Source organism: Dipteris shenzhenensis, chromosome 15, assembly GCF_047967505.1.
Source record: "Dipteris shenzhenensis isolate YYH24624 ecotype China chromosome 15, Dip_SZ_1.0, whole genome shotgun sequence".
In the NCBI taxonomy this organism is placed as follows: domain Eukaryota; kingdom Viridiplantae; phylum Streptophyta; class Polypodiopsida; order Gleicheniales; family Dipteridaceae; genus Dipteris; species Dipteris shenzhenensis.
Window position 1 is genome coordinate 10,750,546 of NC_141610.1, and position 25,577 is coordinate 10,776,122.

Sequence of the window (25,577 nt, forward strand, 5' to 3'; positions counted from 1 at the left end):
AGTCGATGCAGAGGCGCATTGACTTATTCTTTTTTTCCACAAGTAGTACAGCAGATCCGAAAGGGCTGCGACTGAGCCGAATGTGACCTTTGTCGAGTAGTTCGGTGACCTGTCTTTGGATTTCTTCATTTTGAGTGTAAGAAACCCGATAAGGAGGTTTCGACGGTGGATTACTGCCGGGAATAAGTTCGATTGGGTGATCCACTGGTCGTCGAGGTGGTAACTGCTTTGGCAATTCCTGTGGAAAAATATCCAAGTAGGGCTGGAAAAAAGGTTGGTTGAGGTATTCACGAGGATCCTTAGTTGATGTCTCTACTGCCATAACCAACAGAAGTGAAGTCTTTACTTGACGTTTACGAACCCACTTCTTTACTTGCAGGGCAGAGGCAAGTGGGGTGAAGGAGAGTCCCTAGAACCAGTTAGCTCAATAAGTTTTCCCTGGTGGACAGACTGGATAGTATGGCTGCGAAAACTGATTGATGGATCATAGTCGTAGAGCCACTGTTGTCCAAGTTTGACATCGTACCGAGAAAGAGACATGATGTCGAAGTTCAACTTGTCCGTATAATGTTGGATGCGAAAAGACAAGTTTTTGATCCTGGTGTTGCACAAGAAGGTAGTTCCATTTGTGAGTTCAATCTGATAGTCCATGAGACTAGGACTGGTGGTCAACCGAAGTTTGTCGACCATAGAACTAGCTAGGAAATTATGAGAACAGCCACTGTCGATGAGGATAGTGACCGTTGTCCCACGAATCGATCCTTGAACACAAAGTACTTGAGTGGCCAGGGAAGGTTCGGGGTTGCTGGCAAGGCTCAGGTGGATGGTATTTGCCATTCGAACAGCTTTGCCTTTCTTGTCTTGTGCTGGGGTAGCATCTTCTCTTTGGGAAGTGCTAGGTTCCATATTGGAATTTTGCTTTGGTCGCTTGGGACAATCGAACCATCTATGGTCGCCTGTACAGATGGTACAAAGTCCTTTTGTGCTGGAGTTGTTCTTCTTGTCAGTGGCCGCACCTTTATGTTGGGGATGTCGGTAATGACTTTGTGAAGAAGAAGAGGCGCGTTCCTTGGAGGAGTGCTTCTGTTCGAATCCAACATATGATTTCTGAGTCTTTTGGGGATCTTGAGACTGTCGCTGACCTTGATTACCGGAGTTTTTTCGAAACCTGGTGTTATCTTGAGGGCGAGCACCTTTGGCCATAGTAGAGTTATGTGTGCGATTAGCACTCTGCTTCCCTGTGTTTTGGAAATCTGTAATGCGCTTTGCATAAGCAATAGCGCCAACTGTGGTGGTGATGTTTGCTTTAAGGACATCAATGCGTAACGAGGGATTTAGGCCTGAGATGAAAGCATGAAGGCGATCATCCTCAGTTAAACCATCAATCTCCAGCACCAATGTGGTGAACTGAGAGATGTAGGAAGACAGGGAGCCCGTTTGCTCCAACTGTCGGAGTTTTGAACGTGCTTGGAAGTCCGCATTGGCAGGTATGAACTGCTTACAGAGCACGTGTTCAAAACGTTCCCATGTTAACACACTTTTGCCGTCCTTTAAGCGTCTTTGCCACCATAGAAAAGCTGTATCCTTGAGGAGGGAGGCTGCCAAGGCGATCTTTTTGCCTTCAATAAGGTCAACAGTATCAAAATACATGCGCATTTTTGCAAGCCATTGGTCAACTGTTCAGCGATTGCGTTGACCAGTGTAGGCTTCCGGAAGTTTGATGTCAAGTCTTTTAGTTTTGGAAGCTTGAAGTAAACGGTAGAGGGCACGTAGTTCAATGTTTTCTACCTCTGGTGGGAATGAATCCGCATAGTCGTCTGGTTGCGTCACGTCATCCTCTATATGTGTGGTACTGCGAGAATCTTGAAGTTGTTGAACTTTCTGGACCAAGTCGGAGATGCTGTCCTGAAGCTGGGAAATTTGAAGTTGCAGTAGTGTTTCGCCTTGTACGTTGACTTCAAGGGTCTTTTTTGGACTTGAGTCTTTGATCTCTGGAGAGGCTTCACGCAAGCGTTGCGACATATCGGAGATCCCTGTGAGAAAAGCGCGAACTTGCGCTCTAGTTTGTACCATTCCTGGAAGAAGATTCGGACTGCCCCCTGAGGTTGCTCATGTTGAAGGGGGCAGGCGAGGCAGGATGGAACCACCCGTGGAAGTCTGGTAAAGGAGGTCATGTCTAAGGTAACACTGGTGATGCCGAAAGTGGTGTTACTGCTCGTGAGAGGACAGGAGTAGGTTGCAAAGTCCACGGATCTGAGAAGGATAAGGAGCTGCTGTCGGAAGTGGAGGATATCCAGGAGAAGGAGTGTCTTCGGAGTGTAAATACTGTCTTGGAGAAGGTATAACCTATAGAGGAGGATATCTGGGAGCTGAAGGAGGTGGAGAGTACCCTGGAGATGCCGAAGGTGAGGGGTAAAATTCTCTCCAAACATGGACAGCAAACTCTTGAGGAATATCGGGTTCTGGGTATCTTCGTGTCTCGTGGAACACAACCTGTACTGTGCTCAGGAAGTAATGTAACTGAGGTGCCTCACGCAGAAGATATAGGATGTGGTCCAAATCACTAGGAGGGCACGTGACACAGAAGACCCACGATGCAAAAGCTCCGAAATGGGCTGGTTGTGCAATCTGAACACGATATTGTGTGGTAGATGATGCCTGAGGTGTCCTTGAAATGCCGGGTGAATTACCACGGGTTTCCATGCTTTAAGGGAGCGTCTTTCATTTGCTGTAATTTGATAATGACAAGAGAATCCTTAAAAGCAGAATGGAAAGACTCCACCTGGCAATGATTTAATCTGCCAAATTGTTGCGTAGAAGAGCGCAGATCTGGGCCTGGTATTTAACAGGCTGTCTTCATCGCGATAGGAGGCTGAAACTGCTGCTGATCTGACAGGAAAATGTAGCGAACCAAGGAGAGCAGGCTATCAATGGCGCAACAGGCTGCAGGTACCCGATTCTGGATCGCAATAGGGGCTGGCGCACCAGGCTGCTGCTGTCATGGCGAAAATCTGTTTGTAGGCTGTTTTGCGACCGAAGGGCTGGCTGGTGCTGTGCTTACGTTGCAGGCTGGAAAGGAGCAGGGCTGCAAAACCAGGGGGGCTGCAAGGGCAAGGAAACTGGCAGCGAAAAAGGCGACGGGCTGGCAGCAAAAATGGCACGGCTGGCAGCGAGATGGCGCGTGAAGGCTGGCAGCAAGTTGGCGTGGGCTGGCAGCGAAAAGGCGAGGCAAAGGCGGGTAGCGAACCTCTGCGGGCTGGCAGCGAGATGGCGAGGGCTGAGGGCAGACCCTGCGTGGGCTGACAGCGAAATGGCAAGGGCTGAGGGCTGCTGCTGCGTGGAAATCCGTACGGTGGAGGCAAACCTGCATGCAAATCCGTACGGAACGTCAAAGGGTGCGCCCCTTTTTCGTTGGGGGCTGCCTAGGTTGGGTGGTTGCCCAAAAATTAAATGGTGGGTTTAATTAACCCTAGGGTAGCTAGGGTAAACCTAAGGTTTGGGGCTGGGTTTTCCATTTTAACCCCTCTAGGTACCCTTTTTTTAAGTGCTTGGTGCCAAAAGGTGCGCCTATTCGAAGGGGTGTGACCCTTGGAATAGGTGCACCTTTTCATGAAGGGGTGTGTCCCTGTTTTTAAAAGGGGTGTCCCTACATGAATAGGTGTGTCCTTTTGTCCACGATGGGGTGTCCCTTGGGTGAGGAGTCGAGACTCTTCATCAAAAGGTGTGTCCGATGGTGGAAAAGGTGCGTCCCTTGGTTTTGGGACAGCCCGAGCACCTGAAAAGACACGATTTTTGTCGTGTCCATTCACATCAACTCGTGATGTTTGGGAGATAGAGAGGCCATAGATGACTTTAGGCAGGGTTGGCGCTAAAAATTTTTACGCTCATCCTCTCCATCTCTTCCATGCACAATGTGCACGGATATCCTTCTAGCAGAAAAGATGTATCAGATCGGCGCTAGAAGGTGGGGGGCATTTCCTACAGGCAGGAGCGAATTTTGCTTTGATACCACTGTAAGAAATCCTAGATTTACTATATTTAGAAATGTGCTAAGGAACAGAAAGGAGACTGAAATAGCAGAGAACAAGGAATAATTGTATTGCTTGAATGTCTGTAGGGTATCTGTCGTGTCATCCATACAATTGGGCCTCTCTTATATAGAGAGTGAAGAGTCACACATGAAAAGGTGTGTACTCCAAAGGGTATGTGCATGAAGAGGTGTGTACCCCTTCTGAAGGGTGTGACCCTTGATGAGAGGGTACATTACAATAGGAATGTCTCTTCAATAGAATGTCTCTTGTGAAGGGTTGTGCCTCATAGGAAGTGTCCCGTCGAAAGGGCATAGGGTTATGCCTCATAGGAAGTGTCCCGTCGAAAGGGCATACCCTTCCACAAGTGTCCATTCATCAAACCATCCATAAGTCTAGAAATAGAGAAAGGAATACCTCACACATCGTGACAAGAGATGCCCACCCCGACCTAGCATCCTAGGTACCTGATAGAAACACCCCTATGAATCCAAGTGAATCCTATGTCGATCCCCCAATCTAGAGTGTCTTCGTCACTAATCCCAAAAGCCATTGGATTTATTCCAATTAATATGAGCCCCTGCTGCAGTGCAAAACAAATCCAAGGCTGTCCTAAACGAGGTGAGTGTCTATGGTGTGGCATCCAGCCAACTCACTATCCAATAGCTCATCCTCCTGCCTCAACGGAAGACTTAGCCTTATAATATCAGCTTGAGCTCTAAGGTAATAGCTCATAGCTTCAGCCATAAATTAAAAGAGAAAGGGGGCTAAAGGGCATCCCTGATGGACCGATCTGGTAATCTAAAACCTGTCTTCCCTGACTCCACCAATGAGAACCTGGCTATGGGCTCATTTCTAGAGAGCTAGTACCCTTCTAATCCATGCAAAGCGAGTGAGGATACCCTCTAGAAAGCCCCAGTCCACTCAGTCATTAAGCTTTCTCAAAGTCCAAGAGTAGAATGGCAAGCCTATGGCCATTATGGGTGGCCCTGTCAGAAGCCTCCCAAAATCAGAAGATGTTATCAAAGATGCTCCTGCCATGCATAAAGCCTATCTACGTAGCATGTATAAGATCTGGAAGAAAGGGCTGCAGACGTAGGCTGACTACTTTTGCTAAGACTTTGTACAAGATACCCAACAAAATAATCGGTCTGCACTCAGACACTAAATTCTTGCAACCCCCTTGGAGGCCCTCTGTGAGTGAGTCTGGCATCTCACCCAAATCCCAAATGCACTGTAGGGCTGAGGTAATGTGATCCCAATCTGATCCCAAAATGAAATAAAGAAAGAGAGGATAAGCCCATCTGAACCAAGGCACTTGCCCTTGTAAAGGGCAGAGAGAGCAGTCCTGAACTCTATGTTGATGAAGGGTGCATCAAGTGAGACTATCATATCTCCAGTCACCAACATAGGTAATTGCTGCCAAATAACAACTCGAGCATCATCTCTGGCATGTGTGTCAGTATCTGCTGTAAGAAGGGAGACATAGAAATCTGTAGCTACCTGCAAGACGGCATCTGGATGTGTGTAAAACTCCGTCTGAGTCAACAAGCTGTGAAATGCTCTCCTTACTATGTCTCGGGCCAAGAGTAGAGAAGCACTGCTTGTTGACCCTACCTCCCGTCCCAGTCGAAAATGACTCTCTGCCATGAAAGGCATACTCTGCTCTCTGATCTAACAGTGACTGTTGCTGAGCCCTTGCTGCAGCAAGGCACTCCTGAACCCAAGCATCCGTAGGCCTCTTCTGCTCTTTCCTCTGACGAGCAACCAACTGCTGGCAGATACCTATCTCTCGCCTAAGGATCTCACCTCTCCTGCTACGAGCAACTGAATGATAAAAGTTGCTAATATCTGAGAGGGCTGTAGCTGCATCTGACGGGGAAAGCTGCCCATCGTGCATGTGAGATACCCAAGTCCGCAAAACTACCTCTGTGAGGCCCTCCTTTGTGTAGAAGGCATCTGGAATCCTGATACTGGCAGGCGGCTCCTCACCTGAGGATCTGAAACCAACAAAACAACTGAAAAATGGTCTGAAGTGGACACCTTAGGTGTAATGCATACTGTCTCACCTCTATCCAAAGCCCAATCATCCACATAAAATCTATCAATCCGTGCATAGGCATCTGCAATCAACTGTTCAACCAAGAAAACAGGAGTGACTGTAGCTAAGCGTGGAAAGCATCATCATGCCAAGCATCTCTATCACTGTATCGACAAAGAAAGGCATCCTAGGCTGCTCTCTCTAGGGAGTGGATACCACCTTCCCTATCTCTTCTTTTGTCTGTGGGTATTTTAACCATGTTGAAATCACTCCCAATGATCCAAGACTCTGCAATGCAAGACCAAGAAAGCAGCTCCTTCCATAAAAGGACGTGATCCACTATGGAATTGAGTGCATAGAGGTTTAAGAAACCAACCTTATGCCTATCAATCAAAAAAATGATCCACTGAGCTCTAGAGGGAACTATGATCTCATGTCCAATCACCAAAGGGAGCATGGAGGAAGAAACAGAAATGCAAGTACCTCCCTTGGTGCCCAAGACGGGTGACTAAAAAGTATGGCCTGAGAGAAGGTTACCCGACAATCCCTGACATCCAGTTTGTGTCTAATCAACTGTCTACGGCGGCGGTGAGGTACACCTCCGAGACCTTTCCAACTGACAATCCTCATCGGCGATAGGAAGAGGAGGAGGGGATCTCGGTGACCATCCTAAAAGCGGCTCCAATGGAAGATAAGGGTCGATGGTACACCTGAGGGAGGGGCCGGGGAATCTGAGAAAGAGTGAAATCATCTGGCCATCCTCCTCCACAGAACCCAACGAGAAGGGCGTCAAGAAAATCCTCCTGGAGCTCAGTGCTAAAGGACTAGCCTAAAGCACTGTAACTTTTGCATCCGGGGACTCAAAAACAACCTGAAAGAAACCTTGATCAAGCAGACGAACATCTGTGAGGTGCCCTGCGAGGTCTCCAAGTAAAGTTGCGAGCATCAAGTCCCTGGCCTAGAACCTAGAAGGGTGGGACCCATGGATGCGAGCAAAGAGTGATGTCAAACTCTCCTGCTCTGTATCTTTTCTAAGGTGTTGCAACTCGTCTTTTGAGAACATGATGGTTTTTGCGGCCGGGGGAAGTGGGCGAGGATTGGCTGAAGGCTGAGCCATCGTCAATCAATGTGGGAAGGCCAACTCAAACACTATTGAGCTCCGTCCGACTAAAAATGCTGCTAGGAGAGAGAAAGGGGAGGACAGAGTGAAAGCTGAGGGGAGAATGAGATATGAAGAAGGCCTGAAGGAGGGGGAGAGAGGCTAGGACTAGAGGTAAGAGTAGAGAGGTGGAGGGTGTTGGTAAACTGAAAGAAAAGCAAAGAGTGGACACAAACTCAGAATACTTGCATTATGGAATGAAGAAGAGTGAGGTCCTTAAGTAGGCAGCTCTTACATGCTCACTGACATCACTGATGACTTCAGAGCCCCACAATCATCTCCTCAATCTGCTCCTAGATTCTCTCAATCATCCTATGTGGCTTTCCACCACCTAACTGTGCTTATGGGCACCTAACTGTGCCTCTAGCACTCACACATAGAAACCAAGGTGTGCCTGAGGCATACACCTTGAGATATCCCATCAAACCCCCCCTCAAGGGAATGCCTCAGGCTATGTCAAGGATACAGCTAGCACAAGGTGTCTCATGCCATCTCATGGTGGTCATGGATCTATCAATGGCTAGGATCTCAAGCTAGCAAGGGTTCCCATGGGTGTAAGGTAAACAAAAGGGATACAAAAAGACCTTCCAATGGTTATCTCCCCTGCATGTACATGCACACAATGTCTGCAGGAGGTACCATGGAGCAAAACATACACATGGCCTACATCATAAGGTGACCAGAGGTGTTTATAAAACACACAAAAACACAAGAGTTTATTTCATTTATTTTGGAGGACTATCCAGGCTGAGTACCTTGACATAAAAAGAGAGATCTGGAGCATACATAGAGATGATTTAAAATGCATAATCTTCAAAGGATGCCTCATCTTGTGGAGGCTCATCAACTAAAAGTAGATTTGCATTTTCTCTCTTTGCTTTGGCTCTGCAAAACTTCTCATTATGGTTGTTCTTGCCACAGTGTTTGCATGGATTGATTTTGAAGCAGTCCTTTGAAAGGTGATTTGTCTTTCCACAGTGATTGCAAGGGGTAAACTTGCCCTTCTGGATTTTTACAGCATAAACAGTGTCATTGCCTTTCCTGAGCTCCATATGCCTTTCTTCTTCTTGGAGAGCAGAGATAATACCTTCAAGATTAGGATTAGGAAGATTTTTTAAAGTGGTAACTGTATGATCATAATCTTCACGCATACTCTTAAGTAACACTGCCATAGCATCATCTGGAGTAATAGGAGAGTTGATAGAAGCTAGTTGAGTCATAAGACTCCGCATGTAGTTGACATGAGCTGCCAAAGTAGTGCCACTAACCATCTTCAATTCAAAGAAAGAGATTTTAAGTGATAATTTAGAGATGTGAGAGCTAGCACCAAAAATCATGTCAAGCTTCTGCCAAGCTTCTGAAGGAGACTCTAAGTCGGAGATATGATGAATATAATCATCTCCTAAAGCAAGAGCAATGATACCATATGCTTTCTCCTCTCTAGCGGGATCCCTTGCCGGGTGTGTCGGAGTTGAGGTTTCTCCAGCATTGGAGGCTGTAGAAGAAACGGTTGAAGTCGGTTTGACAAGTCCCCAGAGGTTTTCCCTCATCAATGCAAATTTCACCTTCATCTGCCATGTGTGGAAGCCCTTTCCATTGAACTTATCTATATTCAATAGGGTAGCCAATCAATGATGCTTTTTCTTATATGCTTCATAGAGGTGGCTTAAAATGAGAACTTTCCAATCAAAACCAGGTATAGCAATTCAAAGCACAACTGAAGCTACACTTGTACTGATGTTATTGAAAGTTTCAAAAAACCAGAAATGCTAGAATAGCATCTTATGTAGCATCATCTTCAAAAAGCTTGTCAAAACTGTCAAAACCAAAAGACTGAACTTGGAGGGCTTGTAGCTTACTCTTCAGAGCAAAGGAAAAGGGGGTTTCTGAGGCAAAAGAGAGCTGATATACCACAGAAGGTCCTCTGGGAAGAAGAGGCGCAAAAACGCGTCAGGTCGCCATAGCTTGCCCCTTCAAAGTCGACTGGTTTTTTACTGATTTCTCCTTGAATATGCAGCCATTGCTGCTCAGATTTCTGCACAGGATAGCCCAAGGCATGGAGAATCTACCCCTGAAAGGAATTAAAGGAAGAGCAAGTATTCTGAGAGAAAACGCAGAAGCAAAAGTCGACGATCTTTGTGTAATGGCGACAAAACGAGGGCGTCTTTCTCTGATTCCTTTCAGTCAGGGGTTCGCCCCTTCGAGGTGGATCTCCAGCAGGAAGGACGTGGGAAATGGTTGAGAACCGGAGGAGAACAAGCTTAAGCAAACTTTGGGAAGAAGAGGAAGAGATGGTGAAGAAGAAGATGAAGAAGAAGATGATGATGTGGCAGAAATGGATCAAGGGGGATCAAATGGCTCTGATACCATGTTGGTAAACTGAAAGGAAAGCAAAGAGTGGACACAAACTCAGAATACTTGCATTATGGAATGAAGAAGAGTGAGGTCCTTAAGTAGGCACCTCATACATGCTCACTGACATCACTGATGACTTCAGAGCTCCACAATCATCTCCTCAATCTGCTCCTAGATTCTCTCAATCATCCTATGTACCTAACTGTGCTTATGGGCACCTAACTGTGCCTCTAGCACTCACACATAGAAACCAAGGTGTGCCTGAGGCATACACCTTGAGATATCCCATCAGAGGGGGAGACAGGCTAGGATAGAGTAGACAGGCTAGGACTAGAGGGTAGGAGTAGAGAGGAGGAGGGGGGGGAGAGGCTAGGATAGGAGGTGGGAGTAGAGAGGTGGAGGAGACAGCGTGAGGGGGGTGGAGAGGAAGCCCCCAGGGGGGGCAGAAGTGCCGCGGGGGGGAGGAGGAGACCCGCAGGGGGGTGTGGAGGTGCCGCAGGGGAGGGAAGGCCTGCAGGGGAGGGAGGAGCAGGCAGGCGGGGAGGAGGAGGCCGGCACGGGAGGAAGGAGCAGGCCGGCGAGGGGGAGCAGGCCGGCGGGGGGAAGGACAGCGGGGAGGGAGGAGGCTGATGAAGGGGAGGTGAAGGCAGCTGAGGGGCGAGGGGGAAGGGCCGAGAGCGGAGGCTAGAGGATGAGGGGAGAGCTAGGGAGAGGCACAGGTGAAGCAGCCAGGGAGCAGCAGCAGCGACCTGAAGTGGTGCTTCTTGACAGGACCTTGACAAGGCCTTCAGCTTTGTACTCACTTTTGGATGTGACATCTATCTAATTTATCTATTCTCCCTTCCTCCGTCCTCCTCCTTGCAGCCTACTCTCTCTCTCTCTCCCCCCCCCCCCCTACTACCCCTCGACCCCTTCTCCTTCCTTCTCTCCCTTCCTCTCACCCTTCCTTTCCTCAATTCCCCTTTCTCCAATCTGTCCCCTACCCCTTTCTACAATCGTGATGCCTTTTTATGGCAAATTTTTGGCAGGAATTGTTCAGATTCATGGTGCACTTCTCACCCCTAGCACAGTGCATCACCCTCATATAGATGGCCAGACTCTGAGAGTGAATAGATAGTTGGAAGAGTACCTTAGACACTCATTTGACACTCAAACTGCTTGGGATAAATGGTTGCACTTAGCTGAATGCTGTTAAAACAGTACGAAGTATACATCAATTGGAATGAGTTCTTAGGCTCGACAGCAATTTTAACTTTAGAGCTATTTTCGTGCAAAGAGCACATGGATGCCAGTTTAGTTCACACTGCCTCGTTAGCACTCTTCAATGCCTGCCCACCTATGATAAAACTTGCTCTCAAATTTTGGAGAATCACCGAAACAGATGGAAAAGGGAGTGTCAAAGAAAAGATAAGACCAGATTAGTCTCCCTGCAGAATTGAGGATGATATGACCTCCACAATAGTTGAAGGCTGTCAAGAAGATTCATCAGCAGGAGGGCCCTTCCACTTGATGCACTAGTCCACATCTAATTTGTTTCTGAGTACATGGTCCCTGAATCCCGTAATTCATTCTAGAATATACTGAATATGCCCTTCCTCATCCATGGAGGCAATTCCTCAAGGACTTGTTCCATAGGTCCCAAGTACCTTTTTTTAAAGTGAGACGTGATAGACATTGTGGATTCTGGAAGTTGAAGGAAGTTCCAACTGGTAGGCTACATCCCCAATTGTCTCAACACCGTATAAGGACCATCGTACCTGCGGGCAAGCTTGGTATTAGTATTCCCTTTCAATGCAGCCTTACAGGATTTGTGAAGCATGAGGAATACATGATCCCCCTAGAATTCCCTGTGGTCCTGATCTGCATATGCCTTCATGTGGGCTTGAGCTTTGACCGTGTTGTCTTTACATTGCTGTAACACAGCATTTGAGTGGATCATTAACATTTTATTGGTGTTGACCGTGTTGTCTGTACATTGCTGTAACAGGTTATCACTAATCTGTTGATTGGTCAACACGTTATTGATATAGTGGACAAACTCAGGAAAGCAAAAGATAAGGCAAAGGAAGAGAAGCCCAAGGCTATAACAAAGGCTGGTTAATTAGATTGCTATAGTTAGTGTTATTCAGTTTATATCCAAAATTGTAATCTTACAGCTAGCCTTAAAACTATAGAAGGCCTTGCTGTCCTGTTTGTGCAAAATTCATTGATAAAACTGGATTTCAAAGACCTGACTCTCACAATCCAAAAGGTACTTTCTGTTCGCTATTGCAGTTTGTAGCTTCCATAATCATTCCTTCTCAAGGGTCAAAATTGTCTAGCCTAGGATTCCTGCTAGCTTGGAACTCTCTAGGTTAGGGTCAGGGTTGCCTGGCTGCCCTGTTTCATGGGCTGCCTGGTTACTCTGTTTCCCAATGGTTGGAATTGAATTGTCCATGTTGATCATAGTCATATCCTTCAATTTAATTACTACAAAGGCAAAACACATTTCTGCCATTCGGCTGATAGCCCAAGTTAGCTACTACGATGGTTGGGAGTGGCTATATTGTGGAATTTAAATCTCCATTTGATCGTAATCATATTCCAAGCTTGTGGACCATCGTGCATGTGCTCGATGGCCTCAATTACAGTGTCATGAAGGACGGTACTGCGATAGTACCTGTTCACAGTCTTGATTCTTGGAGATTGAGGATGATGCGGACATGGACGTGGGTGCAAATGCATGCAAACATCTAAATCAGATTTTGACATGCTTCTAAGAGCCTCTGAAAGAAAGCAGATGGAGTGATTACATCTTCCGGTCAATGTGGGTCATGATGTGACACCTAGAGGATGTGTTGGAGTAAGGAGTCTCACCTGTAGGCTCCCATATAAGGAGAGCAAGGGTACATGATGCCTACATAGAAGGGGGGGATTGAGAAGCTGCTGTGTGAGCATTAAATACATGGGCAGATCAGGTGGACATCCACAAGGCAGCCATGGGGGCAGCACTGCCATGTGGATTAGGGCCAACTCTAAACCCAGCGCAGACATAAGGGCTGTATTGTAGCCAGCCTTGAGCCCAGGCAGTAGGAACAAGGCGATATATAGGGCAGGAAAGGGCAGACTGCAGGCGGTGGTTTTAGGTAGTCTGTGGACTACCAGGTTCACAGATTGCAGTACAGATCATCCATACAGATGTACGGCTGACAGATTGGCTGACCATGACTGGACAACTGACAGATTGACTGAGAGCGACGGTTGAGAAGAGTGGCCCGCTCTATAAACCCATTTTAGCCCCTTGAAAACTCATACTCATCCAGTACTAAGTCTTGGCTAAAAGCACTATATCCACGGCCCACAAGCATTCGTACAAAGACAGCTCAACATGGTGAAGGATACCAAGGAGTAACATAATAAATCCATGTTTTCTTGCAGTAGTGTAAACTACCTTCATTTGCTATGTAGCTATGGGTTGTAATAGAGGACCAGCATTAAAACAACACGATCCACCATTCTCTTACCAAAAAGCAAGAAGACAGACTCTGCAGGGGCTACAACGCATACCATAAAGACATAAGATAAGTTACAGGACAAGGAAATTCCAAAATTCAGAGACATAGAAAGAGAAAGGGCACAATCAAAGAGCCTTGTCACGCACAAGAAAATAATGATCCAATGAGCAGCAGAGTCGCACAAATTGTGCTGCCTCTCAAATTGCAAATCAAGCTTTTGTCGCTAATCACAAAAATAGGATTGGAAACGCACAGAGAGGCTAAAAAGACATCAACCTCGGCCTCGGGAGAGAGAGCAGCTTCGTCGTGCGCGTAATCAACGATGATACCATAAGCTCCGCTGCCAGATCGTTCGGGAAATGCTTGCGAAGGCGCAACAGGACTGGAGATTGGGGCACGCTCGTGCGGAATGTTACCAAGGGCAGGGAAAGCGACATCGGATAGAGGAAGCGGCTCTTCTGTGGGGGAGTTGTCAATGGCGACGTCCTCTATGGCTGCTTCTGGTTGCTTCTCATCATCGTACTGTGTTTTGGGTTCCTCTTCCTCTTGTTCTTGCTCTTCCTCTTCCTCTTCATCTTCCTCCTCTTCTTCTTCTTCATCGTCGTTGTACAGAGACAGTAGGGCAATCCCCTCTGCTTTGCGTTTGCCCGCCATAGCTCGTCTAAAAAGAATCACTGGGATCGGGCCTTTTGGAACGTACTTCAACACACTTTTTTTTTAGTGAAATTTTGTTAGCACTGCCTCAGTAGGTACACTTTTCTTCGGAAATGTCCCACACCCTTTGTTGCCACGTGGCCCCTTCTATCCCCCCCCCTCTCTCTCTCTCTCTCCCCTCTCTCTCTCTCTCTCACACGGGGGTTTGCAAATCATTCGAACTTTCCTATACACGGCTTCCATCACATGTGTTGCAAATTAATCATTTATTCATCTTGACAATTGTTTTCCTTTGACAAAACCAACTTGAAGGCAGTGCTCACGAGTACTTGTACTCACTTGTTTTGTTTACCCCACACTTTTTTTTTTTTGGGTGAAAATTGTTTACCCCACACACACAAACACACACACACACACACATATAGGGACACACACACACACACACACACATATATAGGGGTATGGTTTGTCCAAATATCTTATCTTATCTTATTTCTTCCTATTCTTTAAGGAGAGGTTTCAACTTGAAGAAGCTGAGATATGAATGGTGACAAATCTGAGGTTCAGGAGCTTCGGGGAAGGTGGGAGGAGGTTCGAGAGCTTTGGGGGAGCTCCGTGCGGGCACATGGCAGAAGGGACAGAGAGCAACCAATAAATGTGAAGGATGCAACTCATGCGAGACGAACGTAATTCTCGAGGGCTAATAAATGGTAGCTACAGTCGTCATGCCCACCTCCCATGCACCACGTGTCAATGCTTGATTTACCCACGATTAGGCCAGCTCATAGCAAACTCATGCGCCGTCGTGCCACGCATTGCGCATGCCATATGTCAAAGCGGGATTCACCTACGGTTTGCTCGGTTCGCACAGTCAGTCTGCTCGCATCTTGCTATCCTCTGCCCGCGTCTTGCTATCCCCTGAGCAAACTGTAGCAGTCAGTCTAATCGCAGTCAAAGAGAGAGAGAGAGAGAGAGAGAGAGATTATCTATAATATAGAGAGAGAGGGGGGGAGAGAGAGAGAGAGAGAGAGAGAGAGAGAATAATATTTATTTATTTATATTTATTTATATATATAGTATGGAGAGAGAGAGAGAGATAATAATATATATTTATATATTTATATATATAGTATAGAGAGAGAGAGATAAAGAGAGAAGCGCGAGAGACACGAGAGAGAATGACAGAGGGATGAGATAATATATAAATATTATATATATAATAATATAGTATATATTGTTGAGAAACCATCTCAACATCATATGTTTGATATTGTGCATAGCGCTAACACATACGATGCTATAAAGGAAAGGGTTAGATGCCTAACCTTAACCCTAAAAGGGTTTGTATATAATCTACATTTTCAACTAAATCTCTAGGGTACAGTTAGTTATTTGTGGTGTGCTCTCTAGCTATGGCCTCTCTCCTCATCTCCACTCTTCTCCTCTCCCCTCTTCATATTTTGTCATGGTATCAGAGCATGGTTCTGCCTTCCGCTAAGGTGCGCCATCCGTGCGAGTGTGAGCGCATTTCATTCTCTTATGTTGAGAGGAAATCCATTCTTTCAGTTCATTAAGAGCTCTTCATAAGAATTTTTGTTTTAAGAGAGAGTTTGTGAGAAACCCCATTGAGAAAGAGAGAGAGAGAGAGAGAGAGAGAGATTTTGGCTCCATGATAGATTTTTGATCATCTACAACAAGGAAAGGTTTATGGTAGTGGCGACTGCCAACAACAAGCACTTAGAGGCAACCTCCATGCTATGAGCTCTTGTTGTACGCCGAACCACTGTATGCTAATTGCCGTGCCACCATTAGAGTCATACTGTTGCTGAAGCCGAGTCCAACGACTCAAGACTCCTAATGCTCCAAGCTCCTACTACATACAACTAGCAACCAAGGCTGCCTATCGACATCTTCATTGACTCTCAGCTCCCGACCAACTATAGATCGATAGACAACCTCCTTCAATAGGCATCTCAACAATCATGCTTACATAATCAACATCTGCAAAGGCATATATCTGCATGCAACACGTGAAGCACAGCAAAAACGACTTAGGAGCAAACGACACTCCAACAAAGCATTGCTGCAACTCCAACACTCAACAGCGGCGGCTACTCCTATATTAACGGATTAGCGCCACAACTCCAATCCACACCATCAATAGCCTAACGACCCAACCACCTCCAAGGACTCTCATGCTATAAACAGCTCGACCACGAGACCACCTACAGAGACTCTCCAATCGAGCTCCCTCGCCAGCGGGTCGCCAACCAATTTAGCTACAGCAGTGAGGGCATGCTCCTCCAGCAATACCCACACGCTCAATCGCCTCCTGCAATCATGGCAACAACGTGCACCACAATCACGATCGACTATCTACAATGCTGTCATCTACTCTATAGAAGCCCGTAACTCAATCTCACAGCACACCTTAGTGGCTAACACTCAGACTTGCAGCACCAACACCAACCAGACGCCTCCATCAACTAGCCAATGCTCACCGACAGCCAGCTACATAGCATCTTTTGCAACGTTCTCCAACCAACAAAGCGGTCATGATTGCTGACTGTCTCACCGTCCACTACCAACTCACACACAAAGCTTATCCAACACGCCATAGCTTCCAATGGCTCCTTTGCCATAGCCTGAACGACCCAATCCAAACAACGCCCGCAAGAAATCTAGCGATATAATCTTCACAAGATTCTGTCAATTCTCAAACGTTCCATCTCCACGTGGCGACCTTATCACCAAGGTCACCACAAAACAAGGGTTGGTCAAGATATTGACACATGGAAGAATCTATCTACCACATTAGCGAGACGACCACAGTGACACGTGGCACTCCACTGAGTGTTATGTCATCAGATAAGGTAATCTAACACGTCAACACTGGGCTCATTTGCCACATTATCATCTATCCTCAGTGCTAAGTCATTGACTCCATGTCAACTTCCACATCAACATCCTCGAGCACCATGCCATGTCATCACTACCAAGTCAACACCTGCCACATGTACTACCACCTCATTGTTTGCCACATGGCACTGACCCTCTGCAAGCACAATTACTTCTCCATTGGCACAATGGCACACTGCATGTGAACCCAGTTAACACATCATCACCACTTCACAGACACACCCCTTGCTATCTCTGCATGTGACTCTGAGTGCCACATCATCACTAGCACCCTTTTTGCCCCTCCACTTAGATCAAGCCATATCTCTTGATCCATGCATAATATGAGCGTGCTCCAAAAAGAAAAAACGCTCGATTTTTTGTGCTTTATGTGCTCGTCACATCATGCGCACATTTTGGCACAACTATCACACCCCTTTTAGTCTCGACAAAACGACTGGATCCTTTATTGGCAAGTCAATGTCTTGCCTAAAGATCACAATGTGCAAACCAGTATCCTTCGATTCTTAAGTTTACCTAGTTTTTATCTTGCCATGCTAGATGGGAATGTTCAATGCTTGCTCACATGAAATGAATAGTACTACATTTTCATGACATTATTTTGTGCATGCTCTTGTGTTCTACTCTCCATGCTCGAGATCAGGTAGTTCATGGTGGAGATTGTCCCACACTTTTTTCCTACTTTGAGATCCAGCAGGAGATTACAGTAGAATACATCCCTTTCATACAACATTGTAGGTCCATCCTTTCCCTTTATAAAAATTTAACTTTTTTGATTTTGTGAATTGAATAAATTTTCCATATATGTAAATATTTATGTGAATTTTTTAATAGGACAAATAACCGATTTATACTAAACCTATGTCAAATGGTTACATACTTTTTTGGTGCACCCCTCAAAGACTACACAACTGCAATAAGATATCAGGGCTCTTTTGCAGGTTAAATCAAGTGTGGAATATTTGAGTATTGTGTACAAAAAATGCTTACTATATACGCCTCTAGTAGATATTCTTCCTAGCTACATCCAGCTACTACATAGTGAGTTTGCCTTATGATAAGTCATGAAGATCTTCATTGCTATTATTTTTAAGTGATCACAAGCAATGGATTGACTTCTAATGCATGAAAATTGATGTCTACAAGCTTAATTTCATTCACTTTATGTCATTCCAAAAGTGGGCTGGAGAGGGAATTGGTGCCTTCGGATGGTGGTGAAGGGAAGCTCAATTGAGGATGATTACAAGGACATACGAGTTATGAATACACAGTGGTCACTATGCATGCTTGTTAAGATGTCAACTTCTATGACACATATGTGGAAATATTTGCCTAATAATCACGTGCCATTATACAATCTTGTAATAGAGCTCAAGTTGCATAGGAGTATCAATGGGTTTCAAGCTTCCATGCCTATGTGGAGAGAGTGGAAGGGAGTTTAGAAGTTCTACCAGTTTTCTTAGTCATAATTCTCCATGGATTGCAATAATCAATACTTGTTCTAGGCTTAGGAGTGTAGCATCGCTACCATGTTGTTTTGCCTATATTTCTTGGGGATGGATGGCTTTGTCTATGCAGCAGTAGTGTTCCTTTACCTACTCAAAAGAGCCATTCTGCAAAGTCCTTTCCAATCATATTGTTCCTTTCCAAGCTTGACTACATATTCTAGGTCGATTGTAAGATTCTCACTTGATGACAAAACTTGGATCTACGGAAGGAGGCAAGAATGAAGGGCAAGATTTAATGAGAGTAGAAGCAAGCTTGTTGTTTGGTGCATTAGTTGCATGATGTCTTTCTTGTAAGGCCTTTTCTATCATGTGCCTCATATGCATGCTTCTACACTATTTGTGCCTCGTCCTATATTATTAAACTAGAAGCATGCATGAGTTCTGCAAGTCACTATGTTTATTCCAATGTTCCACGTTGGTGCTTTCTGCATAATAAGCATGATTTTAAATCTTGAGTATAACATCCTTCCACTTACAGGTTAGCATGTAGTTGAAGATTAAATAACATCAAGTTTGTGCGAACATTCAAAGATTGGGCCTCGAGGGGTCAGCTCTTACTTTGACATATTGTATTTTAATTGAATTGTGAGTACAAGTTCATCTAGGGGTATACGAGCCTATTGAATGAAGCCATTGCAAATGCAATCTAACCACATCCATAGATATGATCTAGCTGATGTTTGCATAGGAACGTCTTCCTTATCCCTGTAAGACCATCCAAGTAGTAGATTTCACGAGCCCTCATGTCCATGCCCTGTTTCCACTCACTATATGAAGCACTTGTTCGAATTATTTGCTCAAATGCTTCTTTTTGCTTTTGCTTTAGCATGGCCTTAATGTTGGTAGATTTCCATTGCAAGTTAGCACAATCATAATCCAGTTCCTCTTCTATGATGGGGTTCATCACTATGAGAACATTTTCTATGATATTCCATGGGCCCCTATATCCATTGTACGAAGGACTTGTTCAAATGCTTCTTTTTGTTGTTGATCTAGCATGGCCTTAATGTTGGTACTAGGTAGCTTTCCATTGCAAGTAACCACAATCATAAGACAACTCCTCTTGTATGAGAGAGTTCATCTCTTAGCTTGTTTCGTAGAGAGAGGGTGATGGCATGCTAGTGAAATCAACAAGCATCTTGTTATGCGCACACAATAAAGACTCAATCTTGCCAAGAGCTCATAGTAGGCAACAACAATTGTTTCACCAAGCAATTGTTGCCAGCTTGGTTTTTGTGCCAAAAAACATATATCAAAAGTCCTTGAGGATAACGTTATCAAATTGATGCCATACGTTGAAAGGTTCCATAGGGTTGCAAAATATTAAGATAGTGGAGGATAAAACTCATAGTTAGTGGTTCATTTGTGAATGACATGCCTCCACAATGCCATTCTCTGTCTTCTTGAAGTAAACCCTCCTATGAGCAGACATGCTGGAATATTGGATACACTACTCCATGAATAACATGTTCTCAGGAACTCAAATTAATCGCACTCAAGACAACATTTAAAAAATTTCTCAAGTAATTAAGCTCACTAGAGGGACAAAATGCCAATATTCCCAGCTTTCCTTCATTTCCATCTTTCCCTTGGTACCCAAATCTAGTCCTTTGGAAAGCTAGGGTATAGCATGAGGTGGGATTCCTCATGAAAGGCATGATATTGGATGCATTTGGTCAAGTTCATGCACCTAGCACTCGCAGGTACTACCCAGATGCCATGACTGTTTACAAAGGTTATTGATTGCTAGATTGGACAATGGAAGGTGCACTTCTAATCTTTGTATATCATGAAAGTGGAATTCAAAGATTCTCCATCATGATTTCAATGTGGAAACATACCATGCATCTAGGGATTTCTCGATCTCATTGTGCTTTACCCTCTTATGGACCCCATGCAGTATAGCTACATGATTGCACAATCATTTCATTTATAAGCATACTTAGAGAGGTGTATAATAGTTGGGTTGCTAAATCTCCACATTTCCATATGCCTTCTACTTCTATGAAAGTGTGGGACATCGATGTTGGCATTGCTAATTGTCTCAATCAATCTACTTTGGTTATGATCTTCATTTTCAAATGAATTTTCAGGGGGTTTGTGAGAGTAGCTTTTAGCTTACCAAAAGAATTGTGTATGTAAAGAGTGTGGATCGTATCTTTGAAAACCACTTTAAAATGTTTTGTTAACTCTCTCTTTACTAGGCCCCATGTGGATCCAAACATCAATTATTAACTGCAGTAGTGTGAGGAGTTTTGATAAAGGTGCATATACACTTTGGAAAATTGATTAGCATGTTGGGCTAGTCACATAATAGGTCCATTGGCATTTTAAAATGTAAGTATTTTAATAGATATCATCTCACAACTTGCAACTCTCGAAGTACATTTTTAGAGGCTAAGCTTTGCAATGCATGCTGAGGGTGCAATACTAGGAAAACCTGCATGCTACATTCAAGGGGGGTAATATCAGATTCCTACTTACATGCAAATCCTATATTCCTTTCCCTTTATAAAAATTCAACTTTTTTGATTTTGTGAATTGAATAGCTTTTCCATATATGTAAATATTTATGTGAGTTTTTTTATAGGACAAATAACCCATTTATACTAAACCTGTGTCAAATGGTTACATACTTTTTTGGTGCACCCCTCAAAGACTACACAACTGCAATAAGATATCAGGGCTCTTTTGCAAGTTAAATCAAGTGTGGAATATTTGAGTATTGTGTACAAATGCTTACTATATACGCCTCTAGTAGGTATTCTTCCTAGCTACATCCAACTACTACATAGTGAGTTTGCCTTATGAGAAGTCATGAAGATCTTCATTGCTATTATTTTTAAGTGGTCACAAGCAATGGATTGACTTCTAATGCATGAAAACTGATGTCTACAAGCTTAATTTCATTCACTTTATGTCGTTTTAAAAGTGTGCTAGAGAGGAAATTGGTGCCGTTTGATGGTGAAGAGAAGCTCAATTGAGCATGGTTACAAGGACATACGGGTTATGAATACACAATTGTCACTATGCATGCTTGTTAAGATGTCAACTTCTATGACACATACGTAGAAATATTTGCCTAATAATCACGTGCCATTATACAATCTTGTAATATAGCTCAAGTTGCATAGGAGCATCAATGGGTGTCAAGCTTCCATGCCTATGTGGAGAGAGTGGAAGGGAGTTTAGAAGTTCTACCAGTTTTCTTAGTCATAATTCTCCATGGATTGAATCAATACTTGTTCTAGGCTTAGGAGTGTAGCATCGCTACCATGTTGTTTTGCCTATATTTCTTGGGGAAGGATGGCTTTGTCTATGCAGTAGTGTTCCTTTACCTACTCGGAAGAGCCATTCTGCAAAGTCCTTTCCAATCATATTGTTCCTTTGCAAGCTTGCCAACATATTCTAGGTCGATTGTAAGATTCTCACTTGATGACAAAGCTTGGATCTATGGAAGGAGGCAAGAATGAAGGGCAAGACTTAATGAGAGTAGAAGCAAGCTTGTTGTTGGTGCATTGGCTGCATGATGTCTTTCTTGTAAGGCCTTTTCTATCATGTGCCTCATATGCATGCTTCTACACTATTTGTGCCTCATCCTGTATTATTAAACTAGACGCATGCACGAGTTCTTGACTTTGTGTATTCATTCCAATGTTGCACATTGGTGCTTTGTGCATAATAAGCAGGATTTTAAATCTTGAGTATAACATCCTTCCACTTATAGGTTAGCATGTAGTTGAAGATTAAATAACATCAAGTTTGTGCGAACATTCAAAGATTGGGCCTCGAGGGGTTAGCTCTTACTTTGACATATTGTATTTTAATTGTGAGTGCAAGTTCATCTAGGGGTATACGAGCCTATTAAATGAAGCCATTGCAAATGCAATCTAACCACATCCATAGATATGATCTAGTTGATGTTTGCATAGGAATGACTTCCTTATCCCTGTAAGACCATCCAAGTACTATATTTCATCAGCCCTCATGTCCATCCACTAACTATATGAAGCACTTGTTCGAATTATTTGCTCAAATGCTTCTTTTTGCTTTTGTTTGAGCATGGCCTTAATGTTGGTAGCTTTCCATTGCAAGTTAGCACAATCATAATCCAGTTCCTCTTCTATGATGGGGTTCATCACTATGAGAACATTTTCTATGATATTCCATGGGCCACTCTATCCACTGTATAAAGGACTTGTTCAAATGCTTCTTTTTGTTGTTGATTTAGCATGGCCTTAATGTTGGTACTAGTTAGGTTTCCATTGCAAGTAACCGCAATCATGAGACAGCTCCTCTTGTATGAGGGAGTTCATCTCTTAGCTTGTTTCCTAGAAAGAGGGTGATGGCATGCTAGTCAAATCAACAAGCATCTTGTTATGCGCACACAATAAAGACTCAATCTTGCCTAGAGCTCATAGTAGTTAGCAACAAATGTTTCACCAAGTAACTAGTTTTGCGGCTTGGTTTTTGTGCCAAAAAACATATATCAAAAGTCCTTGAGCATAAGGTTATCAAATTGATGCCATACGTTGAAAGGTTCCATAGGGTTGCAAAATATTAAGATATAAAACTCATAGTTAGTGGTTCATTTGTGAATGACATGCCTCCACAATGCCATTCTCTGTCTTCTTGAAGTAAACCCTCCTATGAGCAGACAGGCTGGAATATTGGATACAATACTCCATGAATAACATGTTCTTAGGAACTCAAATTAATCGCACTCAAGACAACATTTAAAAACTTTCTCAAGTAATTGAGCTCACTAGAGGGACAAAATGCCAATATTCCCAGCTTTCCTTCATTTCCATCTTTCCCTTGGTACCCAAATCTAGTCCTTTGGAAAGCTAGGGTATAGCATGTGGTGCGATTCCCCATGAAAGGCATAATATTCGATGCATTTGGTCAAGTTCATCCACCTAGCACTAGTAGGTAGTACTACTCAGATGCCATGATGGTTTACAAAGGTTATTGATTGCTAGATTGGACAATGGAAGGTGCACTCCTAATCTTTGTATATCATGATGTGGAATTCAAAGATTCTCCATCATGACTTCAATGTGGAAACATACCATGCATCTAGGGATTTCTTGATCTCATTGTGCTTTACCCTCTTGTGGGCCCCATGCACTATAGCTACATGATTGCACAATCATATTATTTATAAGTGTACTTGTACGGGTGTATAATAGTTGGGTTGCTAAATCTCCACATTTCCATATGCCTTCTATTTCTATGAAAGTGTGGGACGACCAAATTTTTCTTAATTTTCCAGCCCCTTACATTTGTAACCCTTCCATTTTTAGCCTTCTATAAAGATGATATCCATTACCATCTTCTATGGTCGAGTCATTAAATGAGCATGGGTATCACTTCATGCACGAGTCACAATCCATACAGTGACCTTGGATTCGACACATCTGCATGGTCTATATATCCACCAATAATGTAAAATCATTTCATGAAGTAGTGGCCTTAGCAGTGATTATGTGGTGGGGCAATGTATTTTACAAAAAACAAGGTTGCGTCTTAATCATCAAGTTCTCTCACTTTGTTAGCCTCAATAATACGAGTAGGAGGGGGTAATGTGGAAGGCCTCATATCTAAAATTCTATGACAGATAGGTTTTTTAAAGAGGTTATCTGTTTATAAAACTCCTTAATTTGATTTGGAAAGCCTGACTAACAATGCTAGCGTGATTTGCACTATGCTATCTAGGTGGTGGCTCTCATTCGATTCCCAACCAAGATTGGTTGCATGTAAATATGATGAAAAGGTATTGATTTGCCAGCATTGTGCACAATTGCCATTGTATATCAGTATATTGGTGCAATTGTTAACGGTTGGATCCTTTATTGGCAAGTCAATGTCTTGCCTAAAGATCACGGTGTGCAAACTAGTATCCTTCAATTCTTAAGTTTGCCTAGTTTTTATCTAGCCATGCTAGATGCGAATGTTCAATGCTTACTCACATAAAATGAATAGTACTACATTTTCATGACATTATTTTGTGCGCATTCTTGTGTTCTACCCTCCATGCTGGAGATCATGTAGTTCATGTTGGAGATTTTGTCCCACACTTTTTTCCTACTTTGAGATCAAGCAGGACATTACAGTAGAATACATCCCTTTCATACAACATTGTAGGTCCATCCACATTGTCAAAAATGGTTTGGGTTGAACAATTCCAATCCCTTGTCACCAAGTAGAGCTAGTCCAATCACTGAGGTGTCCAATCCTAACCTAGCAAGATCAGGTTCAAATCCACTGGTGATTGGTTCGATTTTGTGAAACACTCTCTCTTATGCAGAGTATGAGGGCACCCAAATTTTATTCCCTAGCCAAGCGTGACTCAGTTTTCAACTTATTTTTTTATGCATGATGGCTAGATGCTAGTGAAAAAAAATAAACTTAGGTATGAATTCTCATTGACTACGTTATTATACACCAATCCATGGGTGGATGTTTGTGAAACATCCTTAGGCTCCATAAAGAAGACCTAAACGTTTTTCCAACATTTTGTATTGTAGTTGTGCATTGCATATTGGCATGACGTGGTATAGAGAATATCAAAATTCATGCCAATGTGAGAAGGGTCATGGATTTGCTAGTAGTTCATGAAGTATATTGCTTCAATTCTGAAATGGGCACATGATAATGTAAAAGTGAATGTGTATCTTCCATCTTCTTCCATGAGCAAGCATGCCTTAGGATTGCATGTGGCAAGCCTATATAGTCATGGGGCAAAATGCTATGACCAAGTAGGTTCGGCATCTATGTGTATGGAAACCCAAGTGTATTGTGCGTATATCCTATGATTGTTTGCTCAAAGTTTCAATGTTGAATGTAAAATACAAGCCTGCCTTTGTGTTTGGTCATTTGGTTCATCTTTCGTGTTATGGGTACATGCATAAAAAGAAGTTGTTAGCATCTTTTTTACCTTTACCAAGAAATGTGCATGGTCGCAACGTTTATCATGGATTGAAAAAGAGAACTAAACTCATAGTTATGCACTTAGTAAGAATGTGTTTCACATACTTTTCACCCAATTTGGGACATTGAGGGAATGTCCTCATCAATGCAGTTTGCTTGTCTGTATTGGGCTCCACTTAGGTTATAATCAAGTGTGATTGCAAAGTCTTTTGGGAGGCAAAAGAGCCTGTAAAGAGACAATAATGGTTTGTTTATATAGTGGGTAGTAGTTGATGTTGGCGTTGCTAATTGTCTCAATCAATCTACTTTGGTTATGATCTTCATTTTCAAATGAAATTTTAGGGGGTTTGTGAGAGTAGCTTTTAGCTTGCCAAAAGAATCGTGTATGTAAAGAGTGTGGATCGTATCTTTGAAAACCACTTTCAAATGTTTTGTCAATTCTCTCTTTACTAAGCCCCACATGGATTCAAACATCAATTATTAATT

At 43.6% G+C, this 25,577-nt stretch overlaps 1 protein-coding gene across 6 annotated transcripts in view; it reads right to left on the bottom strand.

Annotated features, from left to right (window-relative positions):
- Nucleotides 1-13,779, bottom strand: part of LOC147893345 (transcriptional regulator family protein) — a 60,001-nt gene extending 46,222 nt beyond the window's left edge. For all 6 annotated transcript variants that reach the window (XM_087385946.1, XM_087385942.1, XM_087385944.1 and 3 more), the window contains exon 1: nucleotides 13,354-13,779. In XM_087385946.1, the coding sequence (XP_087242072.1) occupies nucleotides 13,354-13,731 (378 nt within the window). In that variant the 5' untranslated portion in view covers nucleotides 13,732-13,779. The remainder of the gene's footprint in view (nucleotides 1-13,353) is intronic.
- Between the last annotated feature and the right edge of the window lie 11,798 nt (nucleotides 13,780-25,577).